This window comes from Miniopterus schreibersii, assembly GCF_964146895.1.
Source record: "Miniopterus schreibersii genome assembly, chromosome: 3".
In the NCBI taxonomy this organism is placed as follows: domain Eukaryota; kingdom Metazoa; phylum Chordata; class Mammalia; order Chiroptera; family Miniopteridae; genus Miniopterus; species Miniopterus schreibersii.
Genome location: NC_138103.1, coordinates 62,384,723 through 62,411,332, shown reverse-complemented (window position 1 = coordinate 62,411,332; position 26,610 = coordinate 62,384,723). Strand labels below are relative to the sequence as shown.

At 39.4% G+C, this 26,610-nt stretch overlaps 1 protein-coding gene across 13 annotated transcripts in view; it reads right to left on the bottom strand.

Annotated features, from left to right (window-relative positions):
* The window catches only part of SSBP2 (single stranded DNA binding protein 2), a 238,143-nt gene that overhangs the window by 178,397 nt on the left and 33,136 nt on the right, over positions 1 to 26,610 (bottom strand). For 4 of the 13 annotated variants that reach the window (XM_081132883.1, XM_081132884.1, XM_081132889.1 and 1 more), the window contains exon 1: positions 22,487 to 22,864. The exons of 1 other annotated variant lie outside the window; for it this stretch is intronic. In XM_081132883.1, coding sequence (XP_080989009.1) covers positions 22,487 to 22,548 — 62 coding nt within the window. In that variant the 5' untranslated portion in view covers positions 22,549 to 22,864. Of the gene's footprint in view, positions 1 to 22,486; positions 22,865 to 23,310; positions 23,488 to 23,572; positions 23,789 to 26,610 lie in introns of those variants that run through there. 8 more of the 13 variants (XM_081132877.1, XM_081132888.1, XM_081132879.1 and 5 more) reach the window with 6 other exon arrangements.

Sequence of the window (26,610 nt, the reverse complement as noted above, 5' to 3'; positions counted from 1 at the left end):
ACGATAATACTGTTGGGGGAGGATAGTCACCAACTAGATTATAAAATAGAAACTACATCTTTTATTGCTTTTGTAATACATAAAATTCTGTTTGCCTGATTCATGTCCAAATCATATTGAAATATTAACACCTCCAAGCATAAATTAACATTTACAAATGGCCAAACCAATTTACAAATTGGTAGATGTAGCATCAAATGGAATCAACATATTTATTGAATCTCTACTACACTTGAGGTCCTATGGAATGCAATAGCCAATTGCAAAGAATAACTAAATTTGGTGCTTAATGGGAAATGAAGTTTATCTTTTAATTACTTATTGAGTTAAAAAAAAGTCAATGAGTTAAAAGAGTACATAATATATTCCCCTACATTTCTTAATGCTTTCAACATGCTAAACTTACTTTTTATAAATCACTGAATTAGGTTATTTTGTCCTTAAATAGTTCACCTGAACAAACCTATCTTCAAATAGGTTGGAGACTCTCTTTAAAAAATAAAATAACTGAAGCAGTTAGACAATATAAAATAGTAAATCTCAAATACAGTAGTTAGAAATAGAAACTATATATATATGTGTGTGTGTGTGCAGCAAGATACATAGACCTAAATCATTTCCTATGGGGCTGGAGGTTGTAGAAATGGTGAAGAGAAGTAGATAAGAATAAATAAATGAGTGAATAAATGTGAATTTAATAGAAAGGCCTGACATGAACCAAAGACTCTACTGTGCTATAAACTGAGGGGTATTATTAACTCAACCCTCAACACTTACGGAAAAAAATAGTAGATATAGATAGATGATAGATAGATGATAGATAGATGATGATAGATGATAGATAGATGATAGATAGATAGATGATAGATAGATAGATGATAGATAGATAGATAGATAGATAGATAGATAGATAGATAGATAGATAGATAGATAGATAGATAGATGATAGAGATAGATGATAGACAGATTGACAGGCTAAATCACCCAATTTAAAAGACCTAATTCTAGCCAACCGGGCATGGCTCAGCAGTTGAGCATTGATCTAGGATCCAGGAGATCACGTTCAATTCCTGGTCAGGGCACATGCACAGTTGCCGGCTCGATTCCCAGTTGGGGGCATGCAGGAAGCAGCCAATCAATGAGGACTTTCTCATGATTAATGTTTCTCTCTCTCTCTCCCTCTCCCTTCCTCTCTCTGAAATCAATAAAGATATATTTAAAAAAGAAAAAAAAGCCTAATTCTAAATGATTAGCCTGATATTATCAACCTCACTTTTTAAGCTAAAAGATAAAATAAATGGTAATAATTTTAGAAAATATAGGTGCATAAAATAAATCTTGACAGACACAGGGGAGAGAGAAAAAAACACTGGCTTTTTCCAGTGACTGTTTTTTAATTGAGAGGTTGCATTTCTATCGTGTTACATGAAAAGGCCTCACAAATAACTTGGCATAACCAAAATATGTAATTATTGTAAAATACACACATTTTACTCTACTTTTTATAACAAATACTTTACTCTCATTACTGAAAAGCCACTACAGGATAACTATTTTTAAAAGAATTTTTACATAGTCAAAAACACATCTGTAACTCTGAAACTCTACAGGCTTCCTTGAGTTTTATCTCTACTGAAAAGTGAAATTCTCATTCAGAGTGACAATCTGAAATACACTTATTTCCTGTTAACATAATTCTGATTTATAGCTTATATTCTGACTTTACGTCATTGACTAGATTTTTTTAAAGAAGTACAATCTTTTCATAGTAAGGAAAGAAAGTTCAGTCCAAATCTAAGTAGAAACTCAGGCTCCTCTTAAGTGGTAAAATTTCAGAAGTTTCATTTTGGATTACAAAATGATGAACATTTTCTCTCCTGTTATTCTTTATTAAAATTATATTTAATAAGTAAACAAAAATAAAATCACTCTAGTAGAATTTTTTTATTGTGGTAAAAACCACACACTTTACCATCTTAACCATGTTTAAGTGTACAGCTTGTAGTGTTAAGCATATTCATTGCTGTGAAACACATCCCCAGAACTTTTTCATATGGCAAAAGTGAAACCCTATACCCATTAAAAAAAAAAGTTCAATAGGTTCAAATATGGATTCTATAAATATTGAAATGTATGACCTTAAGTTTCTAACAACTTTTGCCTCAGAGCCTTTGTCTATAAAATAGAGCATAACATCTACCTCACTGGAACAGCAAGATGACCAACGAAGTCATTAGTTTAACATCCTATGTCCCTTAGGTCATTCAAATATGTTAATATTTTATTAAGAAATTATACATTAACCCTTTATCTTTTTTAGATGGCCACAGATTTAAAGAATAATGACTAATATTTTCATCGAGAATTATTGCCCTCAAGAAGTAATCACGAAACAGTTCATGTGATTGCCAAGTCAAATGAATCTTTGGCAATATCCTATGGAAAAGCATCTTTACTTGTGCCAAGTAAAGGAGAAAGATTTCCTGGCTGCCTTAAGAAGCTTCAGGCAAAAATGCTTATCCATTTCAAGTGTTCCAGTAACCATTCCAGTAAAGAATCTTAAAAAACACCAAGTCAATTACCTTATCCAAATAGAGTTCAATATGATTTTTTTTCCCAATTTCCAAGTTTCAACACATCTACAGAAAAGATCATCATCCAAATTAGAAGATATATTTTTCCTTTCCTTTGAAAACAATGAACCACTTATTTGTAGATAAGTTGGTAAGGATAGTACCCAAAACTTTGCTTTTCCCTGTTGGTTCTATGGCTTGTTTGGTTGGAGCATTGTCTGTACACCAAATTGTGATAAGATAAAACTCAAATTGAATTTTTTATATTATTACATTAATTTAAATGGAGAAATAGCCCTAGCTGGTTTGGCTCAGTGGTTAGAGAGTTGGCCCTCGGACTGAAGGGTCCCAGGTTCTGAAGGATTCCAGCCAAGGGCACGTACCTTAGTTGCAGGCTCAGTCCCCAGCCCTGGTCAGCACTCGAGGGAGAGGCCACCAATTGATGTGTCTCTCTCACATCAATGTTTCTCTCTCCCTCTCTCCCCCCCCACCCCTTCCACTCTCTCTGAAAAGCAATGGAAAAAATATTCTGGGGTGAGGATTAAAAAAATAATAATTTTTAAATGGAGAAATAAAAAGGTCTATCTTCATTTCAGTTATCATGTCAGAAAAACAATTTGCTGCTTTAACTCTGCAGTACATTGAAGCGTCAAATTTCAAAGCCTTAAAAGTGGCTTTAAAAGATGGTCTTTGATTTGATGTCTCTGATATCATCCACTTGTGTGAATTAGAAAATATTAATAGTAAACCTTAAAATGCTACATCAAAAGTACAAAAACCCATGCTCAATCAGAATTATAATATAAATTTATTTCAAAAACTAAAATATGCAAAAATGAATGGCACATAATATTAAACTATCTGGCTCTTCAATTTTTTAAATTTTTTTCTCAGTTTTTAAGTATGAAAATTATAATTCTCTTTTTTCAAAGTAGTAATCCATGACCCATAGTTTGGATAAATACTTCAACATAAATATATGTTAAAAATGACTGGACTTTATGAAACACAGTAATAATAATTTTACAGCCTGGAATCCAACACATGCAATAAATAGTAACACCAACGCCTGTAAATTTACTCTTAGCATCTGGTAAATAATGTTTTTAAGATTTTAAATAAAAGAGTTTGCTTTTACATGTCCCATTTCCCATCAAAACTCTAGCAAGATTAAATGGAATCCATCAAGCCTATTTTTTTTAACTAAACTGAATTATAATCTACCAGAAGAAATGATAATTTGCTTGTTTTTCCTGTCTTGTTGCTTTTTATAAGAACTTCCCTTTTTACAGGTACAATAAATTACATATGCAAATAAATAAAAGGAAAAGAAGCAATCTGAATGCTGCTTTTATATGGGGTATAAAGCTTTGCACAGCCTGGTTACTTTGAGTGGTTCATACAGAAGCAGCTCTAACTACTGGTAAAACGGAGTTTTGTGCAGATACTAAAATAGAGTATATTATACCCTGTCTAGTAAACATAAAAGAGACACCCCCTCTCCTCAGGTATTTTAGTAGCCTGGTGCATTGCTGGATAAGTGATCTCTTGTCATTTTAGAGAATTAGAAAACAGTACATTCAAGAATCATTCACCTCCTGAATAATTCTTCCATCACTGGAAGGAAAAAGGTCTTGAAAAGTAATTCTAAATTATAAGACTCTCCAACTTGGATAATTTCGGAAGATTTAAATTTGTAAGATATTCTAGTATAGACTTGTTAATACTGTAGCCTTTGTTGTCAGACAAAATAAATATGCCCAGAATCCCCCAATAATAGATGCAGGTCTTATTAAGCTCATTTAAATGTCAATCAGCGTGATAAAATACTATCAGTCACCAGCAGAAAAAATATATATGAAGGCTCACCAATCTCAGGATTCCACTGAATGGAAAATATAACTCGAAAGCCAGCCAGGGGAGAGAACAAGTCATACAGTAATAAACCAATACAGTGGGAATAGAGAGGGTTCCCATGACTTTCAAACATCAGAAAAATGACTCTCCCTTAGTTATAATTTAATGGTTGCAGGGATTCCCATCAATACATTAGCAGCTGGAAGAAAAGGGTCCGAAACCCTCATTACAGCCACACAGGAGGAAACTCATTAGACTTATAAACTATATGTTTCACATAATGTAAATTTATTATATTCTACCTAGATTAAATCATTTAATGTCAAACAGGCCCAAGAATTGTACTTTATAGTCCTCCTACTTGTTGACAGATCATATCTGTTAGGAAATCTACGAAATTATTAACCCTAGATTTCACTGATCCCTTTTTTCTTTCTATATTAACTCACCTTGATTTGGCCAAATGCCACAATTAGATAGCACTTGCCTGTAGCTATATCATTTAGGAGACTGAAAGATCTCCCATAAGCCTGTCTGTCATAGTGGCTATTTTTGTCTAAGTAGGGCCCTCAACACTAAATAGTACTTATTTCAACTTGTTAAATTTTCATGCCTTTAAAAAGATATTAAATTAGCCCTGGCCAAGTATCTCATTTGGTTAGAGTGTCAATCCAATATGCCAAGGTTGCGGGTTCAATCCCTGGCCAGGGCACATACAAGAATTAACCAATGAATGCATAAATAAGTGGAACAACAAACCGATGTCTCTCTCTCTCTCTCTCTCAAATCAGTAAGTTTTTAAAAATTATTTTAAAAAAGAGAGAGAGAGTAAGTCCTGGCTATGTGGCTTGTTTGGTTGGAGCATTGTCTGTACACCAAATTGTGGGTTTAATTCCCAGTCAGGGAACATACCCGGGTTGTGGGTTCGATAACCAGTCAGGCGTATACAAGAGGCAACCAACTGATGTTTCTCTCTCACATCCATGTTTCTCTCTCTCTTTCTCTCTAAAATCAATAAACATACCCTCAGGTGAAGATTTAAAAAATGATATGAAACTATTCTCGGCCCTGTAAAAAGAAAGGAAGTCTGAAAATTTTTAAAACATCATCAGTAATTGCCATTATCTGAAAAAAATAAAATGTAACCACAGAGCCATCAGAAATGTGTATGTTGTATTATCAATACCTAAAGTAAATGGACAAAAGGATGACTTTTTATTAGAATTGAGAGCTAAGACCCTTTATTTTATTTTGAGTTAAAGCTACACAAATGAGTTGGTAGATGATATGGAAAAGTAACACCAACCTGTACCTATTTCTTTGTCTTTTATAATTTCTTAAATCCATAGGTTTAAAAAGGTCATCGTTTACTTTAATTTGTTGAATTAATAACTATGAAAAATGTGATAAAATAGACAATATAAAGTATCTCTAAGCAATCTTTAATACTTTAAAGGGCTGGTAAACCTAAAATAAGATATTTTTTACCTTGGTTTTTGTTTTCAGCTTGACACAAATATCTCCCTCCTTCGATTTTATTCTAAATGACAGTTGGCTACTATAAAACATACATAATTCGTATACATTCCAAGCTCCTAGCCTTGCCAAGAAGACAAACAGATGAGAAATATATCCATAATATATATAAATTCTCAGTACACACCATACAGACAACCAGCCAGCAAAGGAAATGGACTTATAAAGCCTCATGAATTTGTTAAGTAGAAAGATTTTTCTATATTTAAGAAGTATTTATAAGGAAAACATTTAAAGATGGTATGATACACTCTTAAGCAGTACCATCAATGCCTCTCCAATCAAGAATTGGTATTTTACAACTAATATCAAGACCACTGCCCTTATTGGAAGATTTTTCAAATAAATGCCACTTTAGTCAAGTTCCCAATACAAAAATCAAATTGACCTGCACAGGCTGCTCACTGTTGATCTGAAATGAACATAAGCACCCTAACAATTATCAAGTAAATGTGCCCAACCATTGTGCTTAGAGCAGCAATGGCCGCAAACTTTAGTTAATCCATCTCACGCTGGATGTTGCAAATTATATCAAATATATGCTGACAAAACTTAATTTATTGTGTCTTTTTTAACTATACAGCAAAAAATAAATAACAATCCTAACCCTGCCAGCTACATTTCAAAGCTCTAATAAAAGTCATGTGATTTATGTAAAGGGTAAATATACTATTAATGATATGTTACATAGGACTCATTCAAACCTATACTTTAAAATGTTTTAATTCAAATATACTTTTTAATAAATAATAATAAGGAATTGGTGTTTTTTTAAGTGCTAATTCACAACATATTATGTAAACTTCCCTATTGACAGGGTAAACATTTTATCATAAAATATTACATAAAAACAGAACATGAATAAACCTACTCTGTATCATTTTTATGTCCATTTGCCTTCCTCTGAGTTTAAGCTTATCCTGTTATAATTATTTATCAATCCATCTGTGCTTTATTACATCTGGGTAAAATGAAAGTGGCATTTTTTAACACCTTAGATGATGTGTTTCCTGTTTTCGAGATGGTAGAACTTAAACTGATCAAATCACTTCCCTGCTTGAAAACCTGATATTGAACCCCAAGCCTCAGGATCAATTCAGAATTCTTAGCCTGGCTTTCAAAAACTAGCCCTTACTTATCTCTTTAGCTTCTACCATCTTCCAAAATCACCCCTCCCCAAACACACACACAACTAAAGCTACTGAATTTTCTGTTTCTAGAAAGGATGACAGTCTCCCTCACTTCTGGACTACTCCAAGCACGAACTCTTCCCTACTCGACAGGCCCTGTTTACTTCTCTGGCAGGGTTTATCTTGCTCACCGCTCTGTCTCCATTGACTTATACAGTGCCTGGCACAAAGCAGAACCTTGAATAAGTATTTCATGAGTGAACTGAGCAAATGATTTTAAAAGGTGTTTGTTTGTTTAACTTTTGTTTCTGAAGGAGGGATTTACTGGAAACTTGGAAAATGACAAATGCTCACAAATGTTATCTTTTGTTGCCTTCCCCCGTTATTTAAAAGGGTACTTTTTCAGTCAGGTGGTTTGATGTTTTTCCTAGTAGATAATATCAAAAATTTTACATGCAGGTATGAATAGAGAAAAATCAGGAATGTTATATGATTTTTATTTTCTTCACTTTGCTCATCTGTATTTTAAATTTTTTTACTTTCAATAGTTATTACTTAAATAATAAAAACTATTTTTAAGAACAGCTTTATAAACATGCAACACACAGCACATATCAATGTGTGCACTTTGGTACATTCTGAAATGTGTACACATCCACGAAACCATCATCACAGTCAAGATGATGAACAAACCCATCATTGCCCCCAAAGCTTTTGTAATCTCTCCTTCCCAACCCTTTCTGTCCCCTCCCACTCTTCCTCCAGGCAACCAATGATCTGCTTTCTGTTAACAAAAATTAGTTTGCAGTTTCTAGAACTGTATATAAAGAGAATCAAACAGAATGTACTTTATAAAAAGCATTTTAACGGGGCCTATTCACTATAAATAGGGGTTTTACTCAAGTATCCTTGCTTGCCCTTCTACCAATTTAAAAAGTAAAAAGGAAATTTAGAGATACTCTACAGGGAGGAGTTAAGAGTATGCTAACCAGGAGAGATTTTAAAAATACTTTCCCACCAAGTTTTTGCTTTAAGTCTAATAGCCTACTGATTGGCAGCCACAGTAGGCAGCTGTTAAGATTTTCAACTATTCCAAAGTCATTTCCCAGTCATCACTTGAAAATGCCTCCTTTATTCCAATCTCCTATGAGTCAAAAAAGCTTTTAAAAACCAGTTGACAAAAACTAGAAATGGAACCCCACCAAAGTATCTCACCCCATTCTAAAAATAATTTTTAAAAATTCACACTCAGTCACTTTCTAAGCCCATATACTTAAGCTAAAACCACTTTACCTACTGCCTTCTTTTTCCCTTCCATGCCGCCTAGGGCATTCCAGCGCTGTCATCTTTAATTAAAAAAAAAAAAAATCGTTCAAAGTAATTGACAAAACCTCTTTACAAGATGATAAAACCAAACAGTGTTTCCCAACTAATGCCCCACCTCACTCAAAATTACCCAAGTAAAAAATCTGTATGTTCTTCCAGTCAGTCTTTTCTCCCCAAGTGGAGGCTGCCCACATTTCCTGTCTCCACTTCCTTGCCTGAGAGCCAACTCCTGAAGGCACTGCATGTTAGCTTGGGTCTACACCACTGAAACTGTTCTCCCTAAGGTCACAGATGATCTTAGTCTAACAGTCCCCTTCCTTGGCTTCTCTCATGCCAACCCCTTACAAGTGTCCCTCATATCTCTCTAATGTTCCTTTACAGTCTCAATCTCAAATTCTACTTCCACATACCCCTTAAATACTCCCCAAGGTCCCATCTTTATCTCTTCACACTTACTCCCTTGACATTCATCCCCATAAAGATGACTTCACTCCCATCTCTGGGCTTCAAATGATACAGAAGCACAGAAAAATGGGCCATATATAGGGGTAAAACAGGCTACACTAATCTATGCTGCTAAAAGCTCGGGTGGTAGGGAGGCAGAGCACGTGTGCATCTCCTGAGTGTTGTTAATGTTCTTTGTCTTGATGTGGGTGATGGTTCCACTGGTGTGTTCAGTTAGTGAAAATTCCCCAGTCTACATATTTATGATACGTACACTTTTCTGTATAAATTGCATACTTCAATAACGTTATTTTTTATATTGTTTTAATATTAGAATTCTTTGATTTTCTTTTAATCCTCATTCAAGGATATGTTTTTCCTTGATTTTTTAGAGAGAGGGAGGGAGGGAGAGAAACACTGATGTGAGAGAGAAACATCGATCAGTTGCCTACCATACACGCCCCAATGGGGGATCGAGCCCACAACCTGGGTATGTGCCCTGACTGGGAATCGAACCCGTCACCTTCTGGTGTTCGGGAAGAGGCACCAACCAGCTGAGCCACACCAGTCAGGACAAGCTGTTTTTTAAAGAGAGAGAAAGAATGAGCTAAACCCTCTGTTCAAATTCCAGATCTGACATGTGTTACTTGGCCAAATTACTTATCCTATTAAAGCTTTAGTTTTCTCGTCATTAAAATGGAGATAATATCATTAAAATGCAGATGATAATATCTACTTCACAGCACTGTAAAGAACAGAGTAAAATACAAATAGGGTGCCTGGCACACAGGTACCTTATGCTTACAAATGTTACTTCCCTTCCCCCATCCTTTCTCAATTCTGTGTCTCCAGCCTAGACACACTTCCTCCAACCCCAGCTCAAAAACCGTGTGTCCAACCTTCTCGCAAAGCGCTCCCTCTCTAGGTCTGAATGGCACCCCACACTGAGCCCATCATCTTCATCCTTATAGATACCTGTTCTTCCTCTGTAGTCCCCTGAAGTCTAGGACTGAAACTTCTACCCACAATTGCAGCCATCTTAAAAATTCTGATTTTCACACTTAGGCCACCAAATCCTGTGTACTCCACATCCTAAGACATCCACTGGGCTGCCAGTGGTGTAGAAAAATGATATATTACTACAGTAGCTTACTTATTACAATAGCTTCCTAACATATGTGTCTCCCCTTCACCCCACCCTCCCTATTACTTCCCTAATGATTCTTCTAAACTGCACCTCAGAATATGTCACTTTTCTGCTTAAAACTGCTTATCTCCCAGGTCAAGCTGTAACTCAAGGTCATTCTCAAAATAGTTCCTATTTAACTTGCCAGATTTATCCCTTACAGCACATCCAGCCATACCAACTTTCTTGCAGATCACTATGTATGCCACACTCTTCAATGCCTCCATGTTTCTGCAGGCTTCTCTCCCTAGAATACTCTTTACTTGTGTCCACCCCCACCCCTGATTTGGCTAATTCTTACTCCTCATTTAATAAATATCCTCTTAGAAATACCTCCTGAGACTAGCTGAGCCCTAGGCTGGATTCATTGCCCTTTCTCAGAACTCCCACAGCACTTTTTGTACACCATTATAGTGCTCTGTTAGCCAGTGTGATAGTCACTGGTCGTGAGCCCCTTCTGGATGTGAGCTCCTGGTGGGCAGAGATGGCTGTTACATCTCGGCTCAAGAGAGCTCCACAGAAGAGAGACAGTGACTGTTTCTTAAATGAATAAAGGAATAAGAAGACAGCAGAAGGAATATTATCCCCACCTCATAAAATGCATACAAACTTATACTATCATAAGTTCTATAAAATAGTTAAATGGGTTTTAAAACTAATCTTAAATGCTATTTTGACAAAACCCAACCTTTAAAAAGCCTATTTTCTCAGGCCATTTTATACAAAGAAATAGAAGACTTGTTTCACATTTTTTAAACATTAAAACAGTATTTTCCTAGATATTCTCCATTGGCCCTGCCAGATCTACTATCTACCCTTCTGCCCTGCTGAGACCTGGGAGGCTGATCTGTAGCTACAGAGTATGTCATGGTGGCTCCCTTGCCTCTTAGCTCCCAGCTGGGTTTTACAGAAAGGAGGCTTGGCTGTTGAGAGGGCAGGAAAAGAAAGAAGATCCCCTCCAGCCCCAGGAGGGTGACATTTCTGCAATGACCACAGCACTCACTGGATCCTGGTAACTGCCCTCTCCCTTTTCGCCTTCAGAGCTAAAGTTGGTAATGCTCCCTTGTTGCCAGTTCCTGGGAGTTCCTCCATCCCTTGTTAGTTTTAATCCTGCATATATCTTCATTAAACTCTCTTCAGTTTCCCTTTTAAGGAAGCTATCTTGCCGAGGATCTAACTAACACAAACACAGAAACACTTTGTCAACCAGCAGCATTTCTGCCAGTGCTTGCTATAGTATGAGTTCTGTCAAAGATATTCCCATCTTATAAAAAAGCATCAACAGACAGCCTTTAATATTTTAATAAAAACATGCCTCTACCCTAATCTTTCTAGCCCTGAATTTATTTGTAAGTCCATCTCACTTGTATAATTGACCTACTATCAATTTGAGTTCAAAATGAATTAGTAATCCATTCCCCAGGATAAACTACCTGAAAATTATTCCCAATATAAACACACAAACATAAGTGTGTGTGTGTGCGTGTGTAATGTATTTTATGGTAAGAAACCTCACTCAAGTTTTTCCATTCCTATATTTCTAAATAAAAGAGTGAGGTCAGCCGGGCAAGGTGTGGCTCAGCGATTGAGCATCGACCTAGGATCTAGGAGACTGCGGTTCGATTCCCACTCAGGGCACATGCCCAGGTTGTGGGCTCGATCCCCAGGTGTGGGGTGTGCAGAAGGCAGCTGATCAGTGGCTCTCTCATCATTGATGTTTTTCTCTCTCTCTCTCCCTCTCCTTTCCTTTCTCTCTGAAGTCAATAAAGATACATTAAAAAAAAAAAGAAAAGTATTATCAGTCTCTGTTTCAGGGTTTAAAAATGCTTATTGAAATACCTTAATAGCTTCCTAATAATAGCTATTGATCAAGTATAATCATCACATAATTTTAACCCAGTTATAAAGAACAACTGGCACGTATGCATGAAAAAATAAAACGAAGGAACTGTTTCTATTTTTTCTAAGTCAGTACTACAGAAACGAGTATGTAATAAATTCAATATGGTTGTACTATTGCTGCTCCTGGACCACATGGAACTTTCCAGATGCCCTAGTCAAAAACAAACAAACAAAAAAACAATAGGCCATATGTTGGTTGGAAGAGACAATAAGTAGAGGAGACTCATAATTAGAGGAGAAAGTTTTTTCCCCTAGACATTACATATTCCTCTTCCATTTATTTCTGACTCTAACATTTCCCAACTGAAGTAATTTATGCCAGATTACTTTGCCTCTAGATACAGAAAGAACAGCTCTACCTGAAATGATAACCTGAGCCCCTAACTGGCATGTTCCTCTCTGACAAGCATTACATCTAAGTTCTTAAATCTCAGATACCAGCTAAAGAATTTGTAGCTATTTGTGGAGCATTTTTGGTTGCTGTAATTCTGCCCAACTTATTAGCAGCTGTAAATGTTTTCCTTAACCTTTTTTCTTAACCTCTCTCTTCTCTACTGCCTCTCACCCCAACTAAAAATGGAACTATCCAAACATTCCCCTCCCACTCCCCAGCCTCACCACTCCCATTATTTGTATCCTACATTAAGCAATGAAATACACTGAGGGGAAATAATTTAAATGAGCAGTGGAGTCATATGAAGTTGCTAGAGGGATTAAGAAAGAAAAGCCAAACAAAAAAACAAATACTGTATGATTCCATTTATACAAGGCACCTAGAATAGTCAAATTAGTTGTGACAGAAAATAGAATGGTGGTTGCCAAGGGCTGGGGGAAAAGGGAAATGGGGAATTATTATTTAATGGGTAAAGAGTTTCAGTTTGGGAAGATGAAAAAATTCTGTAGATAGGTGGGGATGGTTGCACAATGTGAATGTACTTAATGGCACTGAAATGTACACCCAAAAATAGTTAAAATGCTAAATTTCATGTTATATATATTTTACCATTATAAAAACAAAAATAAGAAAAGACTATTCTATCAATAATCCATATCAAGAGACTTTCCCTTCTATATTGGAAAGAGGCACAAAAAGAAAAAAGCTTTTCCTTTCCCCATTCCTATCCCAACTCTTCAAATTGAGGCTAATTGGTAAAGGAATAGAGAAGTTTATTGACCAAAATTAGCGTTGAGTCTTCACAAAAATCCAAACTACCCCAAACCCCAAACCATTCAACTTGTATAACAAAAGCGCAAGGATTTCCAACAAAAATCAGATCTTACTTATGATACAGCACTTTTGGAGTTAAGTATCTGTATAGGTTTGTGCTTAACTCACACTGTAACAATATTTTACACTTATCAACGTATTGGCATAAACTTTTAACTATTATCTAATCCATGATTCTCTGTTAAATCAAATCCATACCTAAGCCTTCTAAAAATATATAAATGAATCTCTCCTTTTAAAAGAGGCAGCTGTAGTATAATGAAAGAAACACTGACCTTGGAACCAAAAAAATCTTAATATGTTTAGCTCCGCCACATAGTATCTATTATTACTCTCTCTGGGTAAGTCTATTTGGGAACTATCACCTACCTCACAGAATCATTGTGAGATTTAAATAAAATAAAGCACATTAAAATACCTTGAAACTATAAAGTGCAATTCCATTTATTATTAAATTTGTTAAAACACAAGAGAAAGATTATTCTAACAAAAATTTATATTGAAATATACACATATTTCACCGTAAAACAACTAGGTAATCTGTTGTCCTAAAATTCACAGGAAGACTACCAAGTGCCTATATTATAGGAAACACTTCTTAGAGATTATATATTAATCCTGGTACCAAATATCAGAAATACTGGGGAGAAAATGAGCTAGATATAGTGATATCCTGTTGTGATATACTTATAAGAGGTTATATCCTCAATTCATTTATTCCACAAACATCTAACCTGAATTCCAAGCACTGTGCTAATCAGTAGGAATACACTGGAGAAGACAACACCATGGTTCTTGTCCTCAGGGAGCTTCCAATCTAATTGGAAAATAAGATGTTAAAAGATCACACAAATAACTCATTAATATATGATACATGTGACAAAAGGAAGAGCAGAGGTTGCTGTAAGAGCACAGCGTAAGAGAACCTAATCCAATTTGGAAAATTTCATGCCAGTTGTACCATACTTTGTGAACCCAATAGGCTTTAAGTGTTCAATAAGTCTTAGCTATTTCTATCATCAACATTATTATAAAAGCCACGTGTTCCACTGTCCTCATTAGGAACGACTGTATCCCTGAGGTGTAGGAGATAAGAGATAGCAACCTTATTACATAGGAAAACCCAGATAAACTAGACCCATCATCCCATTCCTCAGTAAAAACCAAACCCAGGCTCCCGGAAATACAGCTTCTCCTTCCAAATTTGACTCATACGGTATTTTACATAAACTTGAGCAATTATGCTGATGCTGAGAGGTTTCCTCAATGGTACTTTAAACCTGCTTGAAATGCTCTAACTCCAAATCTTCTCATAACTGGCTCTTTCAGTATTACTCAGGTTTCTGCTTAAATGCTGCCTTCTCCAAGAACCTTCCCCTGACTGCCCAGCCTCCCAGTCACTCTCTAAATTACATCACCCTACTTCATCACTTCTACAGTACTTATGACTATCGGAAATCGCCTACTACATTTATTTACTTGCTTGTTATTGTATCTTTCTCCTTCAAACTTGAAAGTTTCATTAAAGCAGGGACCCATTTTATTCCCTCCATATCCTCCAGATACATCTTGTTTGCCAAGTACCCCGTTTTGTTTAGGTAGTTCAGGTACAAGGGAGCAATGTTTCCAGCCCAGAGGAGGAAGGATGACTGATTTAAACCAATTACCGTAATCCCGTTACCGCTGCTGGCAACTGGTTTAGGGGAGGGAATGACAGTTCTCCTCAATAAGGCATAGGAAGGTATCCGCTAAGCAACTTCAAGGAAAGGTTTTCTGCGCCGATGAAGACAGGAGGAAAAACCCTGCCCTTCTCCCCGCCTTCCCGCCTTCCCACGCGGCCCTCCGAGGAAAGGAGGCTGGGATCAGGCAGGTGCAGGGCCGCTGCCTCCCTGAGGGAAGCCAGGGACGGGCGCAGACGCTGCAGCTCAGCCTGGCTGTGCCTGGCTCCCCGAGTCAGCTATGAAACCACCTCTTCCAGACATCCTGGAGGTGAGATCCACTTTCCAATCCTAACCGAGTAAGCCATTTTCTATCTTCTGATTCCATACCTGCAGCCGAAAGCATGAGAAACCCTTTTTTTCTGTATCATTAACAGAAAATTGTACCTACAGTCTAGTCGATTCTTGAGGGGATTAAACGAAACAATTCAAGTAAAGGCCAAACATGAAATACTCAAATCATGACGTTGTTGTTATTGTTACTATTAAACAATAACCTTCTATGACAAAACTCCACAAGCTCTTTATGTAGTAGTTAGGATTTTGTTATTTACAGAAAACATTCATTTTAATCCTGTTTAAATAAAATCATTTTCGAGAGAATAATTCATTTATCTAGCTTTCTTCTATCAGTAGCTCTTTGTTCTTTCTCAAGTCTGAAGTAGGTAAATAAAAGGAGAAACAAGGCAAACCTCAGGTCACTAATGAAAAAATAACCATATTAATTTCAGGGGGAAGCTGTTTTTAGCATCAACTCCTCTCTTAACTTACATGGACAGAACCCCATATAAATTTTCATCTTACTGTCTATTCTTACCTTCATAAACATTTCATCACAATTTTAATATGGTTTGGATTACATTAATCAAAAATTAACTATTTTAGTAATTAAAACTGTATTAATTACCTACAATTACAAAAATATTTTAAAATAGAAAAAAAGAACTGTTATACATCTACCTCTATTTGTTTTCTGTGCCAAACTACTTGTTTGATAGGCCATGAAGCAAAATTAATACAGACGATCAAAAGTAGGAGACCTCCAGGTCATTGGTTCAAGCTCACTCCAGCTAAACTGTGATTTAAAATGTTATGATGGTTCGTTACTGTCAGGAAGCTGTGTACAGTCCTACATGACACAGAATCATCAGAATTCTCATTGTAACATATGAGGGTCATTCTGTCATTACTAAAGAAGAGACGAAGAAGGGCGAGGAACGAATACTAAAAACCCTCCCCTGCACTGGAGCTGTCCAGGCTCTTCTGAGTGCAGATGAGCTGTGGTCCTGTCAATATGACAAGAACATTATTAGCTCTACTTTCCAAAAGTCTTTAACGATTAACCGACTTCTGACAAAAATTACCTGTTATGACCAACCATAAATGTGGGCAGCTGCAGGATCACAAAAAGTTGCCTGGAAAAACTTGTTTCTTCCCTGGGTGGGCCATTTTTCACCCATTTTTCAATGTCCTCACACAATGAATATAGTTTAGGGAAGGTAAAAATAGCCTCTACTATCTCTCTAACATTACAGAAAACAAGTGAACCACTGTTCGGATCACTTTTTGTAGAATATATGGGGTTTTGATACAATAGTCAAGTAACTCTCGCAGACCTAGAGTCATGTTGTTATAGACATATGTTAGCAAAACCTTCCATGATCGACGTCACATATGTAAAATATGCACAAAATCTGATAAGCAAAGTTTAAAATCTAAATATAACCACTTAGTTTTTATCTCAAACTCTCTTCAGATATTAACTAATGTATCTTCTTCTATTGCTCCAATGCTACTTTAAATGCTTCATTGGGGAAACAATACGTTATTAATAAAGTAATATTTTAGCATATGTTTAGAAAGGCTCACATATTACTAACCAACATGTCACTAGCATGCAAATATTTCATATAATTCCCATCTAATATCAAAGCAATAATGTACACAACAGCAGAGAATATTCCCATGTACTCCACAATGAAATAACAATTATCTTCAATACATATTTTTAAATTATATATTCCCAGCAGCCGTATCATGTCTTTTAAATCCAGTACATTAATCCTCAATGCTCTGTACCAACATTAACATTAACAGTTGTGATCCCTATGGGAGAAAGAAGATTCTAAATTCAAACTGTTTTCCCCCAAAATTTTACTTTCAACTCTAAATTGTTAGGTAGAACTGTTAATACACTGCAATCTATGTATTCTAACCCCAAAATGTATGTTTTAATTTTAAAACAAAATAATTCTATTTTCTAGTAGTAACTGAAGATGGAAGATACATTTGGTCCGCTACTGCAGAACAACTGAAATTTAATGATTTTTTTTCTCACCTGGAATTGATTTTATAGGGCAAACTGGTTCTAAAGTGTGGGAATAAACCTTTCATTTTTTTCTTTCACAACTGAAAAAATACAATATTAACACCTTTTCTAAGAGTCAAGATAAATATTTGGATAAAGAATGATAGAATTTAACTCTTAACATCTTACACATTTTCTTTTCTTTAGGTTTGTTCCTTCAAAAACTCATTGTGTGTGTGTGGGGGGGGTGCTTATAAAATAACAGAAAAGAGAGCAATCCAAAGAAAAACTCTCACAGCCAAGATGACATCTTAGATAAAAGTTGTTTAGCATTTCAGAGGAAACATCCTGGAAATTGGGCAGGAAATTGGACAGTAAATTTAACATCTTACAGAAAAATTCATTGCCATAATGGTATTCTTTCATTAGTTTTAGGAATCCTGAATTGTGTCAATCAAGTTTCTAGAGATTTATATTACTTCACTTGTCTTAACTTTTATTTTCTTCAGAAAGGGAGAAAAGGAGGGTTTATAATTTTTTAGGGGGTGTGGGGTGTGACTAAATAAAGGGGTAATAAGGTAATACTAGTAGATAATCCAATAAACTTTCTTTTATATGGAGTAGTACTTAGATGTTCGTTTCTGTAACCACATAAAATGGGCATATATGTGATATTTGTTTCTTGATATAGTCAACTAAAAGATTCACAATTTAAAAACCAAATTCATTTTTCAGAGGCCCAGATTAGATGCAGTTTGGTTTCTGTATTTTGTTACTAGCTTATTTAATGTAATGCCATTGTCTGGCGTGTATATAATACGTTCAACTTTGCTTTATAGCAGATTCATCTTTCTGTGCTATTATGTCATTCTGGAAGACCAAATTAGTTTAATAAAAAGTCGTATTACTACTCAGCAACTTTCAGGTGTCAGTCCTTCTTTGTGTGGCAGTGTGGCTTTAAGGTCAACAGCATCTCATAGGTTCTTCATAACTACAATGTCTAATTTTAAGACTTAAGTGATCAAACAAAACTCCTAGAAGAAAAAATCTGAATAAACAAAAAGTCTGCATTATCTAAGCTTCCAATTTTCAGCCCTAAAATCTCTGTGCCTTTCCCACACCACACACACCTCTGCCATCCATCAAAATGGAGGCATAAGCATCAGGGCTCACCAATGGTTAAGACTGTATCTGATCAAATCTTTAAAATCTCTTATATCTAATTATGCAATGCTGTTCCCTAAATCTGTAGCATCCTACCCTAGATTGGGAAGGCAATCTGGTATACAGAGAAAAAAAAGAAAAGTATCTTTCAGTTTCACCCACAGGTTCTACAGTTAAATCTTTGTTGGAAGCCCAGCTAGCAGGGCATTCCTGGGCAAGTTACTCTTATTTCTTTAATGGAGAAAAAAAATCACTATCTTGCAGAATTGTTGGGAGAATTCGAGAAAATATACACAAAGCACTGAACACAGTAGGAGGCACATAAAATGACAAATAATAATTACTGTTTTGCTGTTATTGGCTATTTTTGAAATACCATTAAGCTACAGAATATAGAACTCAAACTTTTAAAGTCCTTATTTTGGAGATTGTTTTGGAGGTCAAAAGACTTTTTTCCACATTGTAAAAAATTCCTTTGAGTCTAACATCTTCATTTATTCCAATATTTATTTGGTGTTTTTGACAAATGAAAGCACAACCCTAAATACCAGGGATACCTCAGAGAAGAAATTAGAATTATCATCCCTTGCCCTCAAGAAACTTACGTTTTAGAGAAGGGTAGACATTAAACAACCAATTACATAGTTACTTAATTACAATTGTGTTGGTGTTACAAGAAAAAAAAAAAAAAAGCCTGCAAAAGGAAGAAATGACCTAACAAGATCAGAATTTAAATTTCTATACAAACATCCCACATCCCTCCAAGGATTCCCAATCATTCCCTCTATAATAAAACCTAATCCAAACCTTTGTATAGACTTGATCTGTCTAGTTTTTAAAACAATAAAATAAGTAATTAACCTGACTGGCCATTTTTTAAGTTTATTTTTTAATTATAGTTGACATACAATACTATATTAGTTTCAGGTGTACAACATAGTAATTAGACATTTATATACCTTATGCAGTGATCCCCCCATAAGTCTAGTAATCATCTGTTACCATACATAGTTATTATGATATTACTGACTATATTCCCTATGCCATTTTTATGTTCAGAACTGTATACTGAAATTATTAAAAACTGTGTAAAACCTGCAAATTAATTTCAAATGTTCTAGTGGTGACTTCCTAATGAAAGAGAAAGCAAAGATATAAGAACACAGGTAAGCATTTGTCAGCTACCTTATAACCTGGTATTTGGGTTGGTAGACCTGACAAGTGCTGACAAGATCTGAATTCATGTCAGAAAACACATTTCTTGACAGATTATAAAACCAATATATTTAGCTTATGTGCATACCACTATTCACAATGACTCATTTTTCAAAACATTTTTATTAAAGTAAAATAAACATTTACATATTTATTACTGAAAAACAAATTATTTCTGTGGTTTTTAAGATCAGAACAATTCTAATTTGCTTACCCAAAAGAGAATTTTTCACTCAGGTACCTTTTTAATCTGCCACCTTAAAATTTTTTGTTTAAATCGGGTGGCATCCATTTTAAAGACAACTGGAGATTCCTATCTTCAGAAGTCAGTACACTGTTGCAGAAGAGTGCATTCAAGTCCCAAGTAAACAGAAAGGGGAAACTGAGTGACTGGATCAACTCTCCCACCAAGTTTATTCTATGAAACTAAGTTTATTCTGTAAAATAAAATCTACTTCAGTATTTGTCTTAGATTCAAACAATATCTACCTAGAAATTAATGCAACAATTAACCCGGAACAGTCATTGTCAATTTTCCAAAAGTGGCCTCTTCACCTATATTTAGTTCATAAGCCAGTCCAGGATTCCTGATGCCAATTACAATGAATGGAAGAAATATATTTAAATCAAATAGCACCATCTAGCAGAACTTTCGCTACTTTGCTTACAAGAAAGAATAGACGTTATTTGGTGTTCAGTTTGATATATCTGGCAGCAAAAGTGGCAATTATTTGTTTTCATGAAAGAATCACAGAATTTGAGCTACAAACGACCAGACACACCAGGTCCAACTACCTCATTAATGATCTCGGACACTAATTTTTTTAACGAAGTTATCAGGATACAGATTAGATTCAGTCATTCCTGGGAGTCCGACTAAAATTTAAAATTACTTTTATTCTCAAATTCAACCACCCTCAAAAAATAAATAAGATTATGCATCAACACATTTCAATTCCTTCACTCCCAATAACATGAAATCCAAATGCTCTGTAATCATTAAACATCCTCCTCTGAATGCTTTTATATCAGATATATTACAACCAAATGATAAACGCACACAAACTGGGCTGTTGTTTCAAAACTCTGATTCCAGTAACTGCTGTTTCTCAATCAGACTATGATGTTGTCTTTTACACATTCCTGTCACAGCAATAACATCCTGAATGTAGCTCCTCAGAAAATACCTCTGGGAAACAACAAAACAACAACAAAAAAATCCAGCATCTCTCCGTTAATTTTCTGTTGTTGTTTTGCTACATCAAGGCCTACCACCCTAAATCCTATGGGGATTGTGTGTGCTGCTGCCAACACGAAGATTAGGAAACGTTCCCATCCCTAGGGCACAAGAAACTTTCAGGAGAAAACTGTATTCACCGCCTAAAGCAAAGAGGGAAACTCTCGCATTAGGCTTTTATTTACGCAGCTATTTCCGTGCGCAAGGTAACCAAAGTCTGGGCGACGCTCTCGGACTTTCCCCCCGTCCGCGCCCCTCAGCCAGGGGCTCCGGGGCGCACGTTCCGGACAAGGTGAGCCGCACGCTCGCAGGGGAGGTGGTTCCTGGGAGTCACGGCTCCGCCGCACAGAAAAGAGGGGTTCTTCCTCAGTGGTCACAGTCACCACTCCATCCCATTTTTAGTAACAGCCAAAGCACCGTTACAGCACCTGAGATCAGCGCGAGCACAGCCCTGCGTCGCAGGGTGCCGGGCCGGGGGCGTCCCGGGCCGAGGGGCCCCCTCCTCCCGGCCGCCTCCGGGATCCCACCGGAGTGAACACCTGTATCCCCGCACAACCCCCGCTAACAACTCCTTCCCACCTCCGCTTCCCCCTTCCCCCAAACCCCTTTTCGGACCGCTGCCCCCTTCCCACCGCAGGCCACCCTCCCGGCGCCGGTTGCCGCAGCTTACAAAACACCCCCTCCGCGTGCCCCGCGACCACCGCCCTGCCCGCCGCCGGGGCAGCCGCAGCCCCTAAATATCTGGAAAGCACCAAGTCTCCCAAAAAAGTTCGCCAGCCGCCGCCGCAGAGTTGAGTCGGCTGCGAGAGGCAGGAACGCCAGCCCGCTCCGGCGGATCCCGCTCCTCGCCAGCACTTTTCCTCCCCGGGAACCCGTCCTTCTCACACTCCCAAACTTCGGCGGCGCCCCCGCAGCCCACCGCCCCCGCCCGAGCTCCGCGAGCTGCGGGGAGCCGCCAGCGCCGGGTCCCTCGGCCGACCCGGGAGAGCCCCCACGGCCGCCCGACGACCCACACCCGCACACGCCCTCCGCGCCCTGCGCGCGTCTCCGCGCCCCGCGGGGCCCCGCTCGGCCGCTCCGCGCCTGGCTTCCGCCCGCCGCGCGCCCGGCACCGCCGCCCTCGCCGCGCCCGGCGCTCCCCGCCCAGAACCCCGGCGCCCGAGCCCCCGCCGCGGCGCCCCTCGCTCAGTCGCCCGACCCCAGGCCGCCCCTCCAAACACCCACGGTCCCACCGCGCGCCCCACTCCACGAAGCTGCTCCCTCCCGCCCTCCCCGCGGCCCCCGGCGGCTCTCCGGGTCCCTGTGGCCCCGGACCCCAGCTCTAAAGTTACTTTGTAAGGAGGCGAACCCGCGGGTTATTTCCCTCGTTCACCCAAACAAGTTTCCATCCTCGCCACCAGCACCGCCGCCCCCCGACACCCTCCCTCCCTCCCGCCCGCAGCCCCCCACCGCCGCCGCCCCGCGAGAGCACCACTTGGGAGACAGCCGCTCCCCGCACCGCGTGCCCCCAGCTCGCGTACCCCTCCCCCTGCCAGCCCACCCCCGGCTCTCCCCGGGCGGAGAGTGTCTGTGTATCTGTGTGTCTCCAAGAGAGTGCGCGAGTGCGTGCATGTGTGTGCGCGCGTGTGCAGGCGGAGGTGGGTGAGAAGCGGAGACACTTACTTCTCCCGGGCCTGGCTGTCGGACGGGACGGCGCTGCTGTTACTCTTGCCTTTGCCGTACATGCTTGTGCCGAGAGCAGCTCCCACTGTCACGCACCTGTCAACCCATCACAGCCTCCTCGGGAACAGCCCCGTCCCCATGGCGACCCACGCAGCCACCCCCACTATTGGCCGCTCCACGCCAAAGCTCCGCCCCCTTCGCCCAGGCAACGCGCGAGACTGACAGGCCTCCCCCTCCCTCCAGCCCTCCGGAGCGCGCGGCGGCGGCTACAGCCAGAGAGGCTGTCTCCTCCCTCCTTCCCTCCCTCCCGGGTTCCCTCCCTCCTTCCCTCTCCGCTCTCCTCCCTCCTCCCGCTCTCCTTCCCCCCCTCCCCCCTCCGAACCCCGGCGCAAGGGGGGAATTAGAAACTGCTCTAGAAGGATTTTAAACAACTGGCTGTTCTCTCCGCCGCCGTCCCTCCCCCCGCGCCGCCCGCGCCCGGCTCCTCACTGGAGAGAAGGCGCGGGGAGGAGGGGAAAGTGCGGCCTGGAGTTTCTGGCAGGAGCCGGCGGAGCGGGAGTGGTGGCGGCCCCAGACTTCGGGGCGCCGGCCGAGTAGACGGACAGACCTACGGCCCCAGCCGCCCTTGGGGCCCCCCCACCAGCCTCCTCTCCAGCTTCTCTCGCTTCGGTGGCCCGGCGCCCCTACCCAGCATTGATCTCGGCCGCCCTCAGTCCCCTCCCTGGGGTGTCGCCCCCGCCCAGCTCCCGGAGGGCCGGCTGGCGAGGGATGCACGCGCCGTTCCCTCGACCTTCCGGGAGAGCGACCGGGAGCAGCCCGCTTACCCTCCTGGGGAGTGACTGCGCCTCAGGTCATTGGCGCCGCTGGAGTGGCGCCGCCCGGCTCCTGGGACCGCGCCCTGCGCCCCAAGGGAGCACCGGCCTCGGGCCTGCCTCCTCTCGTTAGAGGTGAGCCTGCCTCCCGCAGATGGCCCGGTGACTCCCAGGGCCTCGGTGCCCCTCGCCCCTGCGCCCCCAGAGCCCCGCGCTGCACCGCGCACCAGCCCCCTGCCAGAGCTGCTGCAGAAGAAGGCCCCAGCCATCCCACCTGGCCTGGTTTTCCAGCCCTGACGGGTGGCGGCTGCTCATCCTGAGCGCTGCGGCGGGAAGGGTCATAGGAGGCCTTTAAGGACATCCCTGGCCTGGTCCATCGGAATAGGCCCAGCCGCGCTCCACGCTCCAAGGTGTGCGAAGCCGTGCCAGAGCCGAAAGGCTGCCTGAGACTATTTCTGAATCTAAGCCCCTAATCCCATCCCATTTCAGTAGATGTGCAAAAGTTTCTGAAACACACACAACGTGGTTCCCAGGAGAGAACTCCATACTTTTATACTGGGGAGGCCTTTGGATGTAAAAATCAAACGGAGCAAGTGGAGTTAGAAAAAAAAGATGGGCATCAAACAGGGAGGGAGGGGAGGGGGGAGTGCAGGTGGGGGTTGCACCAGGGGAAATACCAGGAAAGGACCGGCAGACCTGAAACAGCTATGGGAGGGGAGACGACATAGATTCAAATGGAGAAGGTGCACCTTTCTGTTCTTCACACATAGCTTTAAGCTTTTAGTAGGAGTATCATAAAAGTTCATATGAAGATAAAAAGATAGATGGCATGGAAAGAAATAGGCTTGTGTGGGCATTGACAGCAAGTGATAGAAATAAAACATCAACAGAAAGTTGAGGAAGGGCAGTTGGTAAAAATGAGAGAGAATCAGAAAAGGGGTTGGCAATCAAACATAAATCAAAACCTGGGGGAAAAGGAAGAGGAAGGACCTATTATAACTGGTGTTAAGGAAAATGAAAAAAAAAAAAAAAAGTAGGAACAGGTAAAAGTGTAAAAAGACAGGAAAGAAGAATAAAAGAAACAGCATTAAATGAAGAAGTCATAGAATATTCTTTTGAAGGTGGCTAAAACAATAGAGGACGGACTTTATAAGGACGGACGTTATAATAAAAAGATAAAAGTACAAGTGCTTTGATTAAAAGGACAGAAATTAAGCCAATAGAAGCGAGAATAAAGAAAGTGGGGGGGGGGGGTGTCACAAGAGCTTAAGTTGATTCATTTCCAAGAGAAGTAATTTGCCATTTCTAACTCAAAATTCTCCTTCTCTTTTTAATGACCTGCAGTGATTTGGTAGCAGGGACATGGCATTCGTAGACTCTGAAGAACGAGGAGCGACGCTGAGCCAGGAAACCTCTCTCTTAAGAACTGTTGCTCAGAATGCTCAGATGTGTGTAAGGCTCCCACTGTTTACAGACTCTACCTTCAAGTTAGCATTATGTAATTTGTTGTTCAATTATCTACTTCCATTGGCTTTAACCCAGAAAATTATTATCGCTCAGAGCTCCATCCCCCGTAGAACATTCCCTACAAGGTGCTGCTTAGGGAATCCTGTCAAGGAGGGGGTTCCTGGCAGCTGCTGATCCGTGCTCCTGCCCACACCTGGAATAAAGTAAGGTTTCCATTAAAAACCAAGAGAGGGCTTTGTACTGTTATCTGAAAAGAAATTAGTTATTGTCCTTGCACCGATGCTGGGATTCTTTAACCATGATTCTCAGTCGTGGCACATAGAATTGCCTTAGGAAGGTTTTTGTTGCTATTCATTTTTGTTTGTTTTTAAATACAAGATCTGGGACCTCCCTAGAATAAATCAGGCTAACTAAATCAGAAACCTTGGAGATGGACCCAGGTATCTGTATTTTTTAAGTTCCAAGTGATTCTTATGTGTAACCAGGACTGCTTAACTCTGCTCTTCAGTATCCATCTAAAGACAACCAATGGACACCATCAGATCTCAGAAAGAGATTTTTAGGTTGTGGCTATACATAGTAGTTGACCCTTCCCATGTAAGGCATTAGGCCATCTTTATAATAGACTTTACTTTCTACTCATTGAGCCAACAAGTTTGTTAATAACATGAAAATGTATGACCATATGTGTTCTGATAGTTTATAGTACAAGACCACAAATAGCCATGGTTTATTTTGCTATTTCCTAAAGAGAAAGGAAAATGAAAGAAAACAAGACAGGCCGTTTGCTGTCTACTGCTGTAATTTATTCCTTTTATTGTATTTTACCCAGATTTGTTACACGGAAGAGTCCTTTGTGTAATGGCATATTTTCTGATATTTGAAAAATAAATAAATTATAGATCTACACAGTGGGTTATGGAATTCAGAACAATTTGGTCTTAGTATCTGCAAGAATAAAATGCTAAAAGGTCTTAGTTCAGAACTTGCCAAGTTAATGTCAGTTACCTTTACAAGAATGTTATCATCCAACAAATACACAGAGTGAAAACATGGCTATTCCTATACATGGTAACCGTAAAGCTTAAGCAATCAAATCAATTACCATTAAAACATCTCAGCAGCTACCTGAACCGTCTCTTTTATTTTCCTCTGCATGTTTACACAGGTAAATAAAATGTTTCTTTGCCCTTGTTCAAATTATTTGGAGTACAAAGAATGTTCTTTGCATCAGCAGCTGTATCTCATGGGGCCAATACTGTAATTAATGAGATTTGAAACACATATTCAGAGCCAAATTTGAGATCCCAGACATAGAAATAAAGATCCATTGTTTTGTTTTCATTTTTAAAAAAGAGGAAGAGGGAGAAGATTTAAAGCTTCCTAGTGTAAAGAACCACAATATATTTTTTAGTAGTTTTGGGCTTTTTAAAAGTCTCACACATGAGGCTGATTAATTTGGGGAGTCTGGATTTGGGGTAGGGGAATGCTGACCATCTGAGCCACCAGAATGGAGCATTTGCATTTGAGGTTGATTCTTTTTTTTTAATCTTTCAGATATAGAACACCACAGTTACTCAGTCATTAGGCCTCCCTACCCCCACTTTGTTTGGGCACTACTGCACAGTTTTCTCTTTCTGGGATGTGCATCTTACTCTTGGAAGCCTTTATCACTTAAAATAGGCAGTTCATTATACCACCCTACTCACGCTCTAGGTGGACTATACATTTCTCTGATCCTAATTTTTTCTCTAAAACATTAAGGTTAATAATGTCTATATTCTTATAGTGCATGTAACTTTGGAAGAGTTTTCCCTTTGCTATACAGAATAAAGAGATTACCTC